Genomic DNA, 14,804 nt, shown 5'->3' on the forward strand with positions numbered 1-14,804 from the left:
TTACTAACCTTGTGACTGAATACTCTGGCATCCAAACCACCAGTATCCGGCAGGGCGGGGAAATGAGGGGGTCCCTTCGTCAACCTACAACATAAGATCGAGTTTTATATTTAACCAACGGTTACGCCCCTAGAGGCCTCTTGGGATTGTTGAGTGGTAGACATCCTGTTACTTTATTACATCTAAGAAACTGCTGAAAAAGTAGCCTGAAACCTTCTCAATGCTTTAACATAAAGTAAATTAGCCTTAAACCATTTAGGGACCCCCTCAGATAACCAATTAAAGTTTTTAAAAGTAAAAGTAAAAATAGGGGGAAGGGGGTACTAATTTTTTCTAGGGGCAATTTCTCTTAGAAGGTTGGAGATAACCTCCCCCAAAATAGTCATAAACCTTCACTGTAAAGAAGAATTATACCGGATCAGTGATTAGCGAGACAAAAAAAGCTTACTACTTTATATTGTAGGATAATTTGACCCATTATCTCATAAACACCAAGTTAATTTCATAATATTTTGCTGAGTGATAATATTTAGTTATTGAATCGTTTTATAGACAGCTTTCCGCGGATATTACAATGAAAAATTAGAAGATTAAAACCAGTTTTGTTAGCCACGAGGGCCCAAAACTCGGGCTACAAAAACTGGTATTAATTTTATTATTTTTATTTTAATATTACCAGTAAATTGTCTGTAACACGATGCTATACATGATTTTTCAGTCTAGCTGAGAACTGGTTTTAATCCACTGGATATTTGTCGGTTTGGAAGCCATACTGGAAATTTGTTTAGTTTATGCTTAATTATCTGTAAAGCATATTGTAATATCAAACACACAACTTGGACTTTTTAAAAGCGAAGCTTTTCTATAATTAGGATAAGTCCAAATGCCCGTTACATATGGGGCTTATAGTTCATAAGGCCTATTAGAATTGTCCTAAATTACTTTAGGCATGATGATTCCTGTAACAGTGAGGTACAATTTAGAAATTTAAAAAGAAGTGTTGATTACCTGCCGATTTTTCGAATTTTAATTCCAAGAATTAAAAGTCTTATAATTTAAATATGTTCATATTGAGTGTGCCATAATTAAGTAATGTCAAGAAAGATTCATATTTTTTTTTAAATCGTGTAAATATTTAATGCTCTATATTTGTTAATATGTTCGTTTGTCAGACTGTCTGTCTTGTTGAGCTTTATTTTTATGTATGTTGTTATTCTTGTTTTAAATGATAAGCTCGTCATTTGAAACCTCATGTTAAGTTGTGAGTTAGTTACAATGCTTTAAATGTTCAGTTAACTAGTAAAAAATAATATATTATTATTTACATATAAAAATCTGTTCATTTGTATTATTAAATTTACTGCTTAAAATTGATGTACGGAAGTTTTAGTAAGGATAATAAAGTTGAATTGTTATTTATTGTTACAGGAATCATCATGCTAAATTTATAATAGATAGGACAATTCTAACATGCCTAAATTATGATATCCATTATGGATGTACCGACCCTTTGTAGAAAGCTTTGTATTAAAAATATTAAATACTAAACTTTTGCTTGTTAAACATTTTTTCTCCATTAAATAAAACGAAACTTTTCAAATATTAAAATCGATACGTAACACGTTCGTCCGTAACAGAGAGCTCTAATAGTTGACTTACTTAGCCATCTTATAATTGTCCTATCAATTTCAAACTTAACCTGATAATTATATCATAATTATCATATTTATCTTATTTTTGGAATACTTCTTCCTTCACACAATTTGTGCATAAAATTTTGTATAGACTTAAAAATTAACATTCTGTATATTCAATTCTGTTTGCGGAAGCTAGTAAAAGTGGCTACTTCAGATAATGACGTCAAAAAGATTAACCAATGAGAGGCCACTATAAATTTTACCATTGGTAAAATACAGTGTATACTGGCCCCTCATTGGTTAATTTTTGTGACGTCATAATCTGAGTCAGTCACTATTATTGAACCTAGTAATAGTGTCTAACTCTTTATCTTTGTGACGTAACAAAAATCCATCTCTTTTTTAGGGGTTTCCTTTCCCACCTCCCCACTCATCCTTCGATTTTTGTTACGTCACAAAGATAAAAAGTAAGACACTATTACTAGGTTCCTTTTATTAGCTTCTCGTTTGCGGTATCGTCTGACTTAAAAGCTATGCTTTTATGAATGTTGTCATCGCGGATTTTCTTGAGAATACAAGATGACAACAAACTATGTCGGTCAGCTGCAAGAGTTTTGTATGAAAAATGGACTAGGACAACCAGAATACAAAGTAAGATCTCCAGGGAGGGAAGGGACATTTGACTGTAAATAAATCTGCCAAAAAATATTTATTAACACGTTTTCTCATACGTTGATACTTTTAATAAATCATGTTTTGGTTGTACAAATCGGCAGAATCGAAAACCTACCACTCAAAATTCAAATTACACAAGCGGGACTTTTGTTTATGATAATTGAGGGTGTATTTCATTTTATCCCTGCTTTTTAAAAATGTATATATAAACACAGTGGCCGTAAATTAGACGGTTTCTTAGTAGCAGTTTACTATATTTCTACCCGAGCTATTAACTGTCAGTGTTGCATAAATTATGAACTTATTTTTCCTTGTTTTATTGTCTTTTTTTTAGGAAGAGTCATCCGAAGGTCCATCTCATTCACCCCAATTTGTGCAAAGTAACCTTTTATCCTTATATAAAAGTAATATGATGTTTGTCTGTCTATGTAATTGTTCCAAAGCTAACCGCTGGACCGATATGGTTCTACTTTACGATGAAGCTTCTTATAATTCGGGGAGGAGGTTTAGAACTCATTAAGGGAGGGATATATCCACACTTCCAAGATAAATCGGAATACTCGAAGAAATTGTTTTTTTACTGGTAAAACATTTGCTTTGGCATTTAAGTTAATAGGTTGATATTAAATAATCGGAACATGGAAAGAAAACGAAGTAGCGGGTTTCTTCGGTTTTGCATAGTAGCTTTTCTCCTATTTCTAGCTTCTGCAAGGGGGCTCTAACCCTACATTCACATACCTATCCTAAAATTACCTATCAAAAGCTACTTTGATAATACGACGAAACCCGCTACTTCGTTTTCTTTTCATGATCCAAATATTTTTTTGTGGTAGGTTGCCGTGTCGGGGCCGTGGTAGAAATAGGGGACAAATCCCCAAAGAAGAAGGAGAGTAACAAGTCGGCAGCTGCAAAATTATGGAACAGGCGGGATGAACTTCTCAAGCTGAAAGGCACTACTCTTGTTATGGATGTGGACGAAGTAAGTAAATAAAGTTTCCAGTATGGCTTCTCAGCAATAATGAAAAATCATGCATGGCTTCGTATTACAGATAATGCTCCACGAATATTAGAATAAAAATCATAAAATTCAGACCAGTTTTGTTAGCCTGGATTTTTGTCCTTAGAAATATTCATGTATCAAGTTTATTTTTGATGGATTTTAATTTTTCGGCTGAAAGCTTAAGACGATCTGTGTGATAATTGAAGTTTACATATCTTACAAACTAGTATGATGTGTCTGTTTGAATGGAATAGGTATCTTCTTTTTTTCTTTGGAAATTCATTTTTAATTTTACCTAGTTGTTTAAGGGTGTGTAAGATTTACAGGAAAGGACAGCTATTTCTTTGATTAAAAAAGGCCTCAGTTTTCAAAACTAATACTAATCTTGTTTTTTTGCTAGGTTTCCGAAGACTATACAGAAGAAGACAGACAAAGAATAGCTGTGCTCTCAGATATTTCAAACATAAGGTTGATTTTTATTCTTATTTTTATGTAAAGCTTTTAATATGCACTAGGAAAATAAAAGGGGGGAGGGGGATGAGATGTTTATAGTGGAGAGGAGAGGTGGGTTTTAAATATCACCCTAAAAAATAATTTTTTGATTATTTTTATATTTCAGAATAGAAACAATAACTAAAGAAGCAGCTAAAAAGGTAAAAAAGGGACATATTCTTTTAAAGAAATTTTATGTTGTATTTTTTTTATAGCATTAAATAAAATGGTAGTTGTTTTATTAGTTTTTTCTCAAACACTGAAAAATAGCATTTAGCGGTCAAGAATTATATTTAGATTTCAATGTCAAATATATTTGGTGGAAACACTTGCTTTATTAGTATTCTATGTTTTTTCTCGATGATCTTAAAGGATATGACAATGAATGATAAATTGATGTACATCCCCAATAATATTGTGGTAAAGTTTGACACTGCTTGTATGTACATTAGGATATATAAGTTGGAAGGAATTTTAATGTTAGGGGGAGATTTGAAATCTGCATCAAATTTTAAGGATTTTTTTTATAAAATTCGTTTTTTGTATAATTCTTTATCTAAAAGCGTAAATACAATTTAAGTTAATTAATTTTGACCAATAGGATAGTTGGATTAGAAACTGCGCTCTAATTGGGTGAATGATGTACGACACTTAAGCTTCTCCAATCAGAGCTCAGATAATTTTCAATCCACCAATCACAGATGTCAAAATTAATTAACTTAAATTGTATTTCCGCTTTTAGATAAAGAATTATACAAAAAACGAATGTTATAAAAAATCCTTAAAATTTGATGCAGTTTTCAAATCTCTCCCTAACATTAAAATTCCTTCTAACTTATATATCCTAATGTACATATCAACCAATGAAATTTGATAAGAACCCAAAGTTCTTGGGTCAATGAATGCGAGAGGATCTTTCTAAATTACTAGACCACGAGATCAATACAATAACCCACTGATCCAAGTCCCCCTTTATAATCAATTTATTTTGGCTTTATCACATTTAAACGTCATTATTTTCATTTTTTTTATAGGTTGCTAAATTTTATAAGGCTCTGCAAAATCAAGCTTCTTCCACACTAGAAAATATCAATATTAAGTATGTATTTTGAAAAATCCTTATACTAAAGTAACAGGATGTCTTTGTGTTTGTCTGTGTGTTTGTCTGTGTGTTTGAGTGTTTGTGTGTTTGTACCGAAGGATCTCGATAACTGCTGAATCAATCGGGTTCTCCTTAACAGGGTAGCTTCTCATATGTTCCGGGAAGGTTTATAACTATTTGGGGGGAGGGTACCACCACCCTCCCAAGAGAAATCGCCCCTAGAAAAAAATTACCCATCCCGAAAAAGAGACCTGAACGAAACATAAACCAATTATTTCTCTAATTAGATATTTTAAATAAAAAAACATTAAAAATGCCACTAGAGGCCTCTAAGGGCGTAGCCGCTAGTATAAGATAAATTAATAAAAATATAACAATCCTCAAATAAAAGTAGCAGAACGTCTATCTGTTTGTATGTATGATTTGCTATAGATTTTTTCTCAAATTTTTCTTACCTAAATTTATTGGTCATACAACCAATTTAGAAAACAGTTACCGTCTTATATCTGGATTTTTTGTCATATTTTAAACGATAATATATCAATTACAGTAAAAAATTATCCATCACTGCTAAATACGCCAAAATTAGAAAAGCACTTTGTAATATTGCAAAAGGTCACCTAATTATTTTGTCAATATAACAAATATACAGCAATATTTTTTTTCTACCTCCTTTGTCTCTGAAGAAGGACAGAAAGAAGAGGGAAATTAAATTTTTTTCTCCATATTGAATTAATAGAAAAATTGGAATACCCATTCCAGCTTGATTAAAATTACGACAATGCAACAAATAACTATTCTGTTGTTGTTTTTTCCAGTGAAGATTGGAACCTTATGGATAAGCTAAAAACTCTTGGTACATATATTGGGTTTCAGGTTAATACTGCTTTTTATAAAAACGAAGCTTTTCTATAATTAGGGTATGTCCGCACGTCCGTCCGTTCGTCTGATCAATTAAAGCATGTTGCAATATCCTATCGATTTCAAACTTAGCATGATGATTCATATAACAGTAGATTGACAACGCATAACAACTCTATAATCTTTATAATAGAAGTCCCTTAATCTATTTAAACATTTATACAAGGGGCCAAAGGACGGGCTAACAAAACTTGTATTCGTGGAAAGTTGTCTTTAATACGATGCTATACATGATTTATTAGTATGGCTGAGAACCGGTTCTAATCCAGCGGATATTAATCGGTTTCGAAGCCATATTGGAAAAGTTTTTTAAAAGGTATCAACGAGGAATGTAGAATGTGAAGAACTACCAGCTGACTACAAGCACACATGCACAATCAGGAAACAATACTTAAAAATAAAAAGCTTCTGAAAATATTTATGAATAAATTTATTATTACTTAGATCTAACACCAAATTATCATTTACTCTAATCACGGCTGGTTTTTTATTAAATGAATAAGTTAGGGTACAATGTTTGGCACTTTCGATATAAGTAAATGATAATAAAAAACCCATAGAATGCGATAATAACTTCAGAAAAATCGAAGAAAATAGTTTTCATACTTAATTAACGTTTTTAAGTTTTTCTTCAAAAAGTTTAGATAAGATGCCTTTAAAAGTCGTCTATGATTTTGTCAGGGATAAAAATGTAACTTTAAAATAAGAATTACAACATATTTTGTCAATTAGTACAAAGTAAAATTTTGAACATTTTATTGATCAGTATATTTTTTAAAATGTAAAGTAGAAACCTGAATATTTTATCATGAAAATTGTGTTATGATTTGATTGTCTGCTAGATTACAAGAAAAAAGATACTGACAGTACTTGTTGGTTCTTTAAAAAAAATTAGGTAGATTACTTTCAGAACCCCTCTTTTTGCAACGTTATTTTAATAGAACAGAGACGTAATCTTAGTGTACTCAATATCTAGACAGCCAACCATTGTTTTAGAATTGTTCAATTTTTTTAACTTCTGATAAAAACAGAATTAATGGTATTTTTGTAAATATTATACCTCCAAGAAATGACTATACTTCCCAATCATATGTTGTGTGATATTTAAGAGGAATTATTTTGATATAATGTCATTAAAATATTCGTTGAAAAAAGTGCTATTCTAGCTTATACTTTACATTTTAATGTGTATGATAATTCAAATAAAAGATAATGAAGATTTATATTATATTTAATTGTTATAATTATAAAGAAAAACCTGGAAACAGTAAAAAACTGACTTTATTTTATTGACGTAGGGAAAATTTTGTCAAATATTTGAATAAAAAAGCAATATAAAACAAAATAAATTATTTTTAATATAGTCACAAAAAGGCTTAATGAGTTTAGGAAATATTTCATTCACTAATCATGTCATTTAAACTCTATTACATAGAATACAGTGTAAAAAGATGTTCTCGTTTTAATTTTAAGTAATTTCAAATGCATTTTAATACCTTTTAATGATTTATTTTTTGAAACATCTTTTTATAAAATGTTAATGATTTTTGAAGTTATATGTTAAAATGTTTTTAAATTATGTTAACATTTTGTTTTAAATGTAGAAAATTGGTAATTCTAAACATTCTAAAAATGATTTTATTAAATTTTCATCACTTAAATTGCATGTTTGATGAAATTTTCAACTGATAATTCAAGAAAAATCGTTTAAGTTTTATTATATTTTACTTTGAAATGTTAAAAAAATATATTATTGTCAAAAATGTGGAAGTTATACTTTCCTCAAAAAAAGACCTAAAACATGCAAATTAACACGTGTAATGAGATTTTTTTTCTTTCAGGTTTAATTTTAAGTAATTATTGATATTTTTTGTAAAAAGGATTTTATATAAAAAGTTTTAAAACTCGAGTTATGTAGTGGTTCTAAAAAAGGTTGCGAATTTATGCAATTTTCTTGCAAAAAAAATTTTCTAGGATTTTAAAAATAGCAAAGGATGTTATTAGACGTACTTACAGATACAATTGCTAAGTCATTTTGGCCAAACACTAAAATAAAGTTTTGACATCTGAGGGCCCATACGTGTAATACTAATAAATTGAAACTTGTAGCTGGCTAAAATAATGATCCTCCCATCTTCTTTACACGATTCTCTACCCTCCTACTTGATGAACGAACTGCCCAATAAATGATGTCCATGTTAGCCAGCTAAATTGACGACAATAGTCTAAATATATATAATTTTCGGATCATGGAAAGAAAACAAAGTCATTCCTAATTAGGACAGAAGTCACTGGAAATTGGTCTAAGGAAGGCTACTTATGTCCTTCATCTAACAAAATCTAACTTAAGGGAGGTGACTTATGTCCTTTGTCTGACAAATTCTTACATTAGGAAGGCTGCTTATGTCCTTCAAGTTGCAAAACTTAGCTTTTCTGTCCTTCACATAGCAAAACCTCACAAAACATAGCATTTCTGTCATTCACATAGCAAATTCTTGCAAAACATAGCAAATTCTTGCAAAACATAGCATTTATGTCCTTCACATAGCAAATTCTTGCAAAACATAGCATTTATGTCCTTTGCATAGCAAATTCTTGCAAAACATAGCAAATTCTTGCAAAACATAGCATTTATGTCCTTCACATAGCAAATTCTTGCAAAACATAGCATTTATGTCCTTCACATAGCAAATTCTTGCAAAACATAGCAAATTCTTGGAAAACTTAGCATTTCTGTCCTTAACATAGCATTTTGGTCCTTCACATAGCAAAATCTCACAAAACATAGGTTTTTCTGACCTTTTTCTACCAGGAGATCAGAACTAAATCAGAACACACATAACAAGAGTTTTTACATAATACATTAAGATTATCAATTATGCATTTAACTCTGCATAAATTATGATAATTCATTATTATTACCCCTCCCCCCCCCTATTTAAAATTTACCCCTGCATAAATTATGATAATTTATGCTGAGTTAAATGTACTGTTTGAACTTCTATCTAACAGGATATGAGAACTTAATCAGAACACACATAACAAGAGTATTTACATAGTACATTCAGATTAACAATTATTCAATTGGCCCCTTTTTCAGTCCATCATATGACTTGGGAAGGAGGTTGAGGAGCATTTTATGCAGCCTTAATTCCACTACACTGTGGGCTAGAATTGAATCAAGACAAAAGTAAGTGCCGAGCCCTGGGACCTATGTATGGTGAAAATAGACATAAAACCATGATGATTCCAGGTAAAACCAAAATATTTCAGCGGGGTCTTTTTGTTTTATTTTAATTTTAAGTTCTGAAAAAAAAATGAAAAAAATATGAAAATCTTTAATAAAAAACAAACAAAAACTGTTTTTCTAAATTTTTTTTCACTAAAAGATACAAACAACTTATATACATACTATAAGCTTTAAAAAAATCAAAATTTTCAAATTTAGGACTGCCTTTCCAAGGTTAGAAGAAAAATCCTAACAACGAATTCTAACATATTTCTGATCAACATAGCAATAAAACGTCTTTTGCTAAATCTTTAACATCAAAATTAAATAGCACTTACTAAAGACTTTTTTTCATTTAAACTTATACTTTTTACATTATTTAACTTTTAAGATTGTGTTTTTTTAAAAGAAAGGTTGCGTGATTTTTTTTCTCATAATTGATTTATCTTAATATGCTGCATTATAAGTGACTGACATTGTAGGCTGTGATGGCTTAGAAAACTCAATACCAGTTTTGTTAGCCCAGGCCATCGGCCCCTCGGGGCCTACAAAACTAGTTTTAATCTTTTTATTTTTATTTTACTATCTGCTAAAAGCTGTCTATAATCCCATACAATAAATAACTATTAAACATACCAATTAAAGTGAAACAGGGATCTTAAGGGATAAGACAAAGGATGATAAATTGATTACTCCTTCTGTAGATTAATATTATTGGTTAAAAAGTTTGGACTTTGCATGTTTGAACCATCAAATCATTAATCAATTCATAAATTATCAATAAAACATACCAAGACTAATAGTATAAACCAAACAATCAAGATGAAAAATAAAGTTCCCAAAGTTTTTGAACCAATGAATGAGAAAATATTTATAAAGAACTTTGGGTACCGGCAAATTTTACATTCCAATGTCCCCTTGATCCATATTAAATCTACCATTTCATAAATTGAAGAATTTATTTATCAGTATAATTTAATTGTAAACAACAAAACAACAGAGGGAAGAAGGGGACATAAGAACTGTAAAGATTCTTAGAAATAGGAAAAGTTTTCTTTTGTGTGGACACTGCTAGTTTGAACCATCCAATTAAGATTTAATAAAAGACCAGTTAACTAATTAGATAACGTGTATATAAAAACTTTTGGTATTAGTATAATTTATAGTCACATGCCATACTCGGCGAGGGTGAGGTAATAAAGAGTAGCTCACTTGTGACAGCGGGTCAAGGTATAATATACTTGAGCGTGGAGCTTAATAGCCCTAGTGGCTAAACAAAAGTGTTTCATCCTTCTTCATTACTACTTAGGTCCAAACACTAAGAAACAATGGCTACACAAACAAATAAACAGTCACATTTTTCCTCCCTTCTTGCCGATTTGCATGTATTTATCATGTATAAAATCAATTATTTATCATACATTGGAGGTAGGGGGCTTTGGACTGTTTATAACACTAGTCTAAAAAGTTCTATAATAATAATTTATTATTCGTTGGCTTATATTTTATTAAAAATATTTTGTTTTGTTTATTCTAGGTTTTTTTTAAATGAAACTTATATGGAATGTGTCCCAGAAATAGAGAGGACAATTGACTGTTTAATAAACTAGTCTCTAAACTTTATAAAGACATTTCTTATTCTTTGACTTAACAACTATGGGTACTTTTGAATAGTTTTGTTTTTGTCTGTTTTCAGGGGAAATTTAATTTGTATAGCAGCTATTCAAGACAGACGGCTGCATTTTTTGTGAAGATTCCCTAAACAATTTACTTTGTATAACAGTCAAGGTCTATAAATATTAAAATTATAAAATACGCAAGAAAGGTTTCAGGATTTAAAGAAATTCTTTTTAAAACTGCTTGTCCATATTCCCATCTCATCCATGTTATTGATGTTGTCATCCTTGTTTCTTTCTTTCAGGGATCTTAAGGGATAAGACAAAGGACAATAAAGTGATACATGTAGATTTCCACAAATTATGACAAGGAAACTAACCATTTCTTATGTAAAATTATTGTTTGATTATATGTTTGTAAAATATTAGTTTGAAACCATTCCATTAATTTTAGTAAAAGTACACAATTTTTTTGAGCTAACGTGGGTACTGGTGTGATTTACATCCCAATGTCCCCTCCCTCTTATAATTAGCAAAATAAATTTTAAAACGGCATTCTGCTTTTCAAAACAGGATATTTAAATAATTTGTATGATAGAACAAAAGATCCTAAAACTCTAGACAAAAAGTAACAGGATGTCTTTCTGTCTATATATAAGTGTATGTTTAACGAAGGAGGGAGGGAGTGAACTGGACATAGAATTGTAAATCATATCCAAAGTTTTATAAACACATTTTCTTATCCTTTTGATAATTTATGAATTGATTAATGATTTGATGGTTCAAACATGCAAAGTCCAAACTTTTTAACCAATAATATTAATCTACAGAAGGAGTAATCAATTTATCATCCTTTGTCTTATCCCTTAAGATCCCTGTTTCACTTTAATTGGTATGTTTAATAGTTATTTATTGTATGGGATTATAGACAGCTTTTAGCAGATAGTAAAATAAAAATAAAAAGATTAAAACTAGTTTTGTAGGCCCCGAGGGGCCGATGGCCTGGGCTAACAAAACTGGTATTGAGTTTTCTAAGCCATCACAGCCTACAATGTCAGTCACTTATAATGCAGCATATTAAGATAAATCAATTATGAGAAAAAAAATCACGCAACCTTTCTTTTAAAAAAACACAATCTTAAAAGTTAAATAATGTAAAAAGTATAAGTTTAAATGAAAAAAAGTCTTTAGTAAGTGCTATTTATTTTTGATGTTAAAGATTTAGCAAAAGACTTTTTATTGCTATGTTGATCAGAAATATGTTAGAATTCATTGTTAGGATTTTTCTTCTAACCTTGGAAAGGCAGTCCTAAATTTGAAAATTTTGATTTTTTTAAAGCTTATAGTATGTATATAAGTTGTTTGTATCTTTTAGTGAAAAAAATTTTTGAAAAACAGTTTTTGTTTGTTTTTTATTAAAGAATTTCATATTTTTTTCATTTTTTTTTCAGAACTTAAAATTGAAATAAAACAAAAAGACCCCGCTGAAATATTTTGGTTTTACCTGGAATCATCATGGTTTTATGTCTATTTTCACCATACATAGGTCCCAGGGCTCGGCACTTACTTTTGTCTTGATTCAATTCTAGCCCACAGTGACTATGCTATGCCACTTTTCCTAAAAGTCGTCATAGCTGGCCTCTTTTGTGTCCATCATATGACATGGGAGGGGGTGCCATGTAGGAAAAGTGGCATTGCATTCTTGGGAATTTAGACTGCATAAAATGCTCCTCAACCTCCTTCCCATGTCATATGATGGACTGAAAAGGGGCCAGCTATGACGCCTTTTAGGCCCTAGAATGCAATGTCACTTTTCCTACATGGCACCATAGCTGGCCTCTTTTGTGTCACAACCTATGAATGTACTATGTAAATACTCTTGTTATGTGTGTTCTGATTAAGTTCTCATATCCTGTTAGATAGAAGTTCAAACAGTACATTTAACTCAGCATAAATTATCATAATTTATGCAGGGGTAAATTTTAAATAGGGGGGGAGGGGTAATAATAATGAATTATCATAATTTATGCAGAGCTAAATGCATAATTGATAATCTTAATGTATTAAGTAAAAACTCTTGTTATGTGTGTTCTGATTTAGTTCTGATCTCCTGGTAGAAAAAGGTCAGAAAAACCTATGTTTTGTGAGATTTTGCTATGTGAAGGACCAAAATGCTATGTTAAGGACAGAAATGCTATGTTAAGGACAGAAATGCTAAGTTTTTCAAGAATTTGCTATGTTTTGCAAGAATTTGCTATGTGAAGGACATAAATGCTATGTTTTGCAAGAATTTGCTATGTGAAGGACATAAATGCTATGTTTTGCAAGAATTTGCTATGTGAAGGACATAAATGCTATGTTTTGCAAGAATTTGCTATGTAAAGGACATAAATGCTATGTTTTGCAAGAATTTGCTATGTGAAGGACATAAATGCTATGTTTTGCAAGAATTTGCTATGTTTTGCAAGAATTTGCTATGTGAAGGACATAAATGCTATTTTTTGCAAGAATTTGCTATGTTTTGCAAGAATTTGCTATGTGAAGGACATAAATGCTATGTTTTGCAAGAATTTGCTATGTGAAGGACAGATAAACTATTTTATGCAAGATTTTGCTATGTGAAGGACCAAAAAGCTAGGTTTTGTGTGGTGAAGGGAGGCTACTTATGTCCTTCATCTTGCAAAATCTTTGTTAAGGGAGACAAGTTATGCCCTTCATCTAACAAATTCTCACATAAGGGAAGCTACTTATGTCCTTCCTAGGAAGGTGACTTCTGTCCTAATTAAGGAATGACTTTGTTTTCTTTCCATGATCCTAATTTTCTAATCAAAAGGCTTTATACTGAGAAAAAGTTTAAAATCATACACTACATTAAAACTAAAATACTGGCGTTGAAATATTAAAATCCCATCTTTCATCATTTTCAGGTTTTGGCAGTAAGTTTATTTAAGTATTGGGCTTAGCATTGCTGACTTTCCTGCTAATATTTATTTAAGTATTAAGCTTTACATTGCTGACTTTCCTTCTAATATTTATTTAAGTATTGGGCTTAGCATTGCTGACTTTCCAGCTAATATTTATTTAAGTATTGGGCTTAGCATTGCTGACTTTCCTGCTAATATTGCCTTTGCAGCTGCTGATACCGTCCAAATGGCTGAACAAAACGCTGCAAAGTAAGTTTTTTACTTGTTTTAAAGAAGCAGGATGTCTCTCTGTGTGTGGGAAGCTTATTAAAAGTACAAGATAGATTTATAACTATTTTGAGGGGGATTACCATTACCCTCCCAAAAAGCAACCACCAGAAAAATGACCCTCCCACAAATTCAAAGTGGAGCGTGATCTCTACCCCTTCTCTCAAGTGTCCCTAAAGGCCTTTAGATTTGCCATATAAAAGAAGCCAGATTTTTGCTATAAGTCTCTTTGTAACTAAAGATTTCGCGAACTGCTGAACAGATATGGTTCACCTTAATTTTTACTGGTTCTTGGTTTAAGCTTTGTTCCTGAAGGTGGAGAATCAATCTACAGCCCCCTCCCACCACTAAAACATTACACCCCCCCTCCCCCACAACAAAAAATAAGACGCCATGATGTTTTATTCAAAATAAATCATTGCATATTTTTTAAGGTGATATTAATTTTCAGGGCAGCTCTAATGTACATGAAGTTGATGACAAACACTTTGAAAGAAAAACTGCCTTCATCATAAAATCTCACCAATAATTATGTCATAACACTGCTTTAGCATTATGCCTTAAATTTATATATTTTATGTGATTAAATTAATATTGCTACCTTTTATTTAGTGGTGTGCACAATGACTCACCAAGGGTGTGTGAAACAATTAGGGGACGAAAAAAGGGAAAAACAAGCCCCATTTTTTTTTATTTTAGGAGTGCGTTGACACCCCTTACACACCCCTATTGCACGCCACTGCTTTGTTTGTTTTACATTTATTTATGATTTATGTTCCAACAGTTTTTGTTTAATTTTAAAAGAAGTTGTATCAACTTTTTTTCTTTTTATTTAAGATAGCTAGCCGGTCCTTTCAGTAAGTAGTAGATGTAAAATTTTTCATAGAATTCAGATATGCAATCGGTTTTTTTGTAGACCTCTTATTTTTAAAGTAATTTAA

The 14,804-nt window shown here is 30.9% G+C and overlaps 2 protein-coding genes across 2 annotated transcripts in view; one reads left to right on the top strand and one right to left on the bottom strand.

Annotated features, from left to right (window-relative positions):
• The window catches only part of Mmp1 (Matrix metalloproteinase 1), a 64,893-nt gene that overhangs the window by 1,081 nt on the left and 49,008 nt on the right, over window positions 1–14,804 (bottom strand). The window contains exon 18 of the mRNA XM_080151245.1: window positions 9–84. Within this exon, the coding sequence (XP_080007371.1) occupies window positions 9–84 (76 nt within the window). The remainder of the gene's footprint in view (window positions 1–8; window positions 85–14,804) is intronic.
• On the top strand, window positions 1,121–6,293 carry LOC145312106 (RISC-loading complex subunit TARBP2-like). The gene is made up of 8 exons (XM_080151246.1): window positions 1,121–2,288; window positions 2,647–2,692; window positions 3,146–3,291; window positions 3,713–3,780; window positions 3,932–3,965; window positions 4,839–4,903; window positions 5,725–5,782; window positions 6,144–6,293. Exons 1-8 carry the CDS (start codon window positions 2,217–2,219, stop codon window positions 6,237–6,239), a joined length of 585 nt encoding a protein of 194 aa, XP_080007372.1. The 5' UTR covers window positions 1,121–2,216; the 3' UTR covers window positions 6,240–6,293.

Source organism: Acartia tonsa, chromosome 2 (assembly GCF_053477335.1).
Source record: "Acartia tonsa isolate MP-2025a chromosome 2, ASM5347733v1, whole genome shotgun sequence".
Taxonomy (NCBI): Eukaryota; Metazoa; Arthropoda; class Copepoda; order Calanoida; family Acartiidae; genus Acartia; species Acartia tonsa.

Excerpts from the sequence above, each read along its gene's own strand:
- LOC145312106 (XM_080151246.1), top strand. The coding sequence starts at position 2,217 with ATGACAACAAACTATGTCGGTCAGCTGCAAGAGTTTTGTATGAAAAAT. Across the intron at positions 2,289-2,646 it reads TAGGACAACCAGAATACAAA|GAAGAGTCATCCGAAGGTCC; the intron begins GTAAGATCTCCA and ends TCTTTTTTTTAG. Across the intron at positions 4,904-5,724 it reads CTAGAAAATATCAATATTAA|TGAAGATTGGAACCTTATGG; the intron begins GTATGTATTTTG and ends TGTTTTTTCCAG.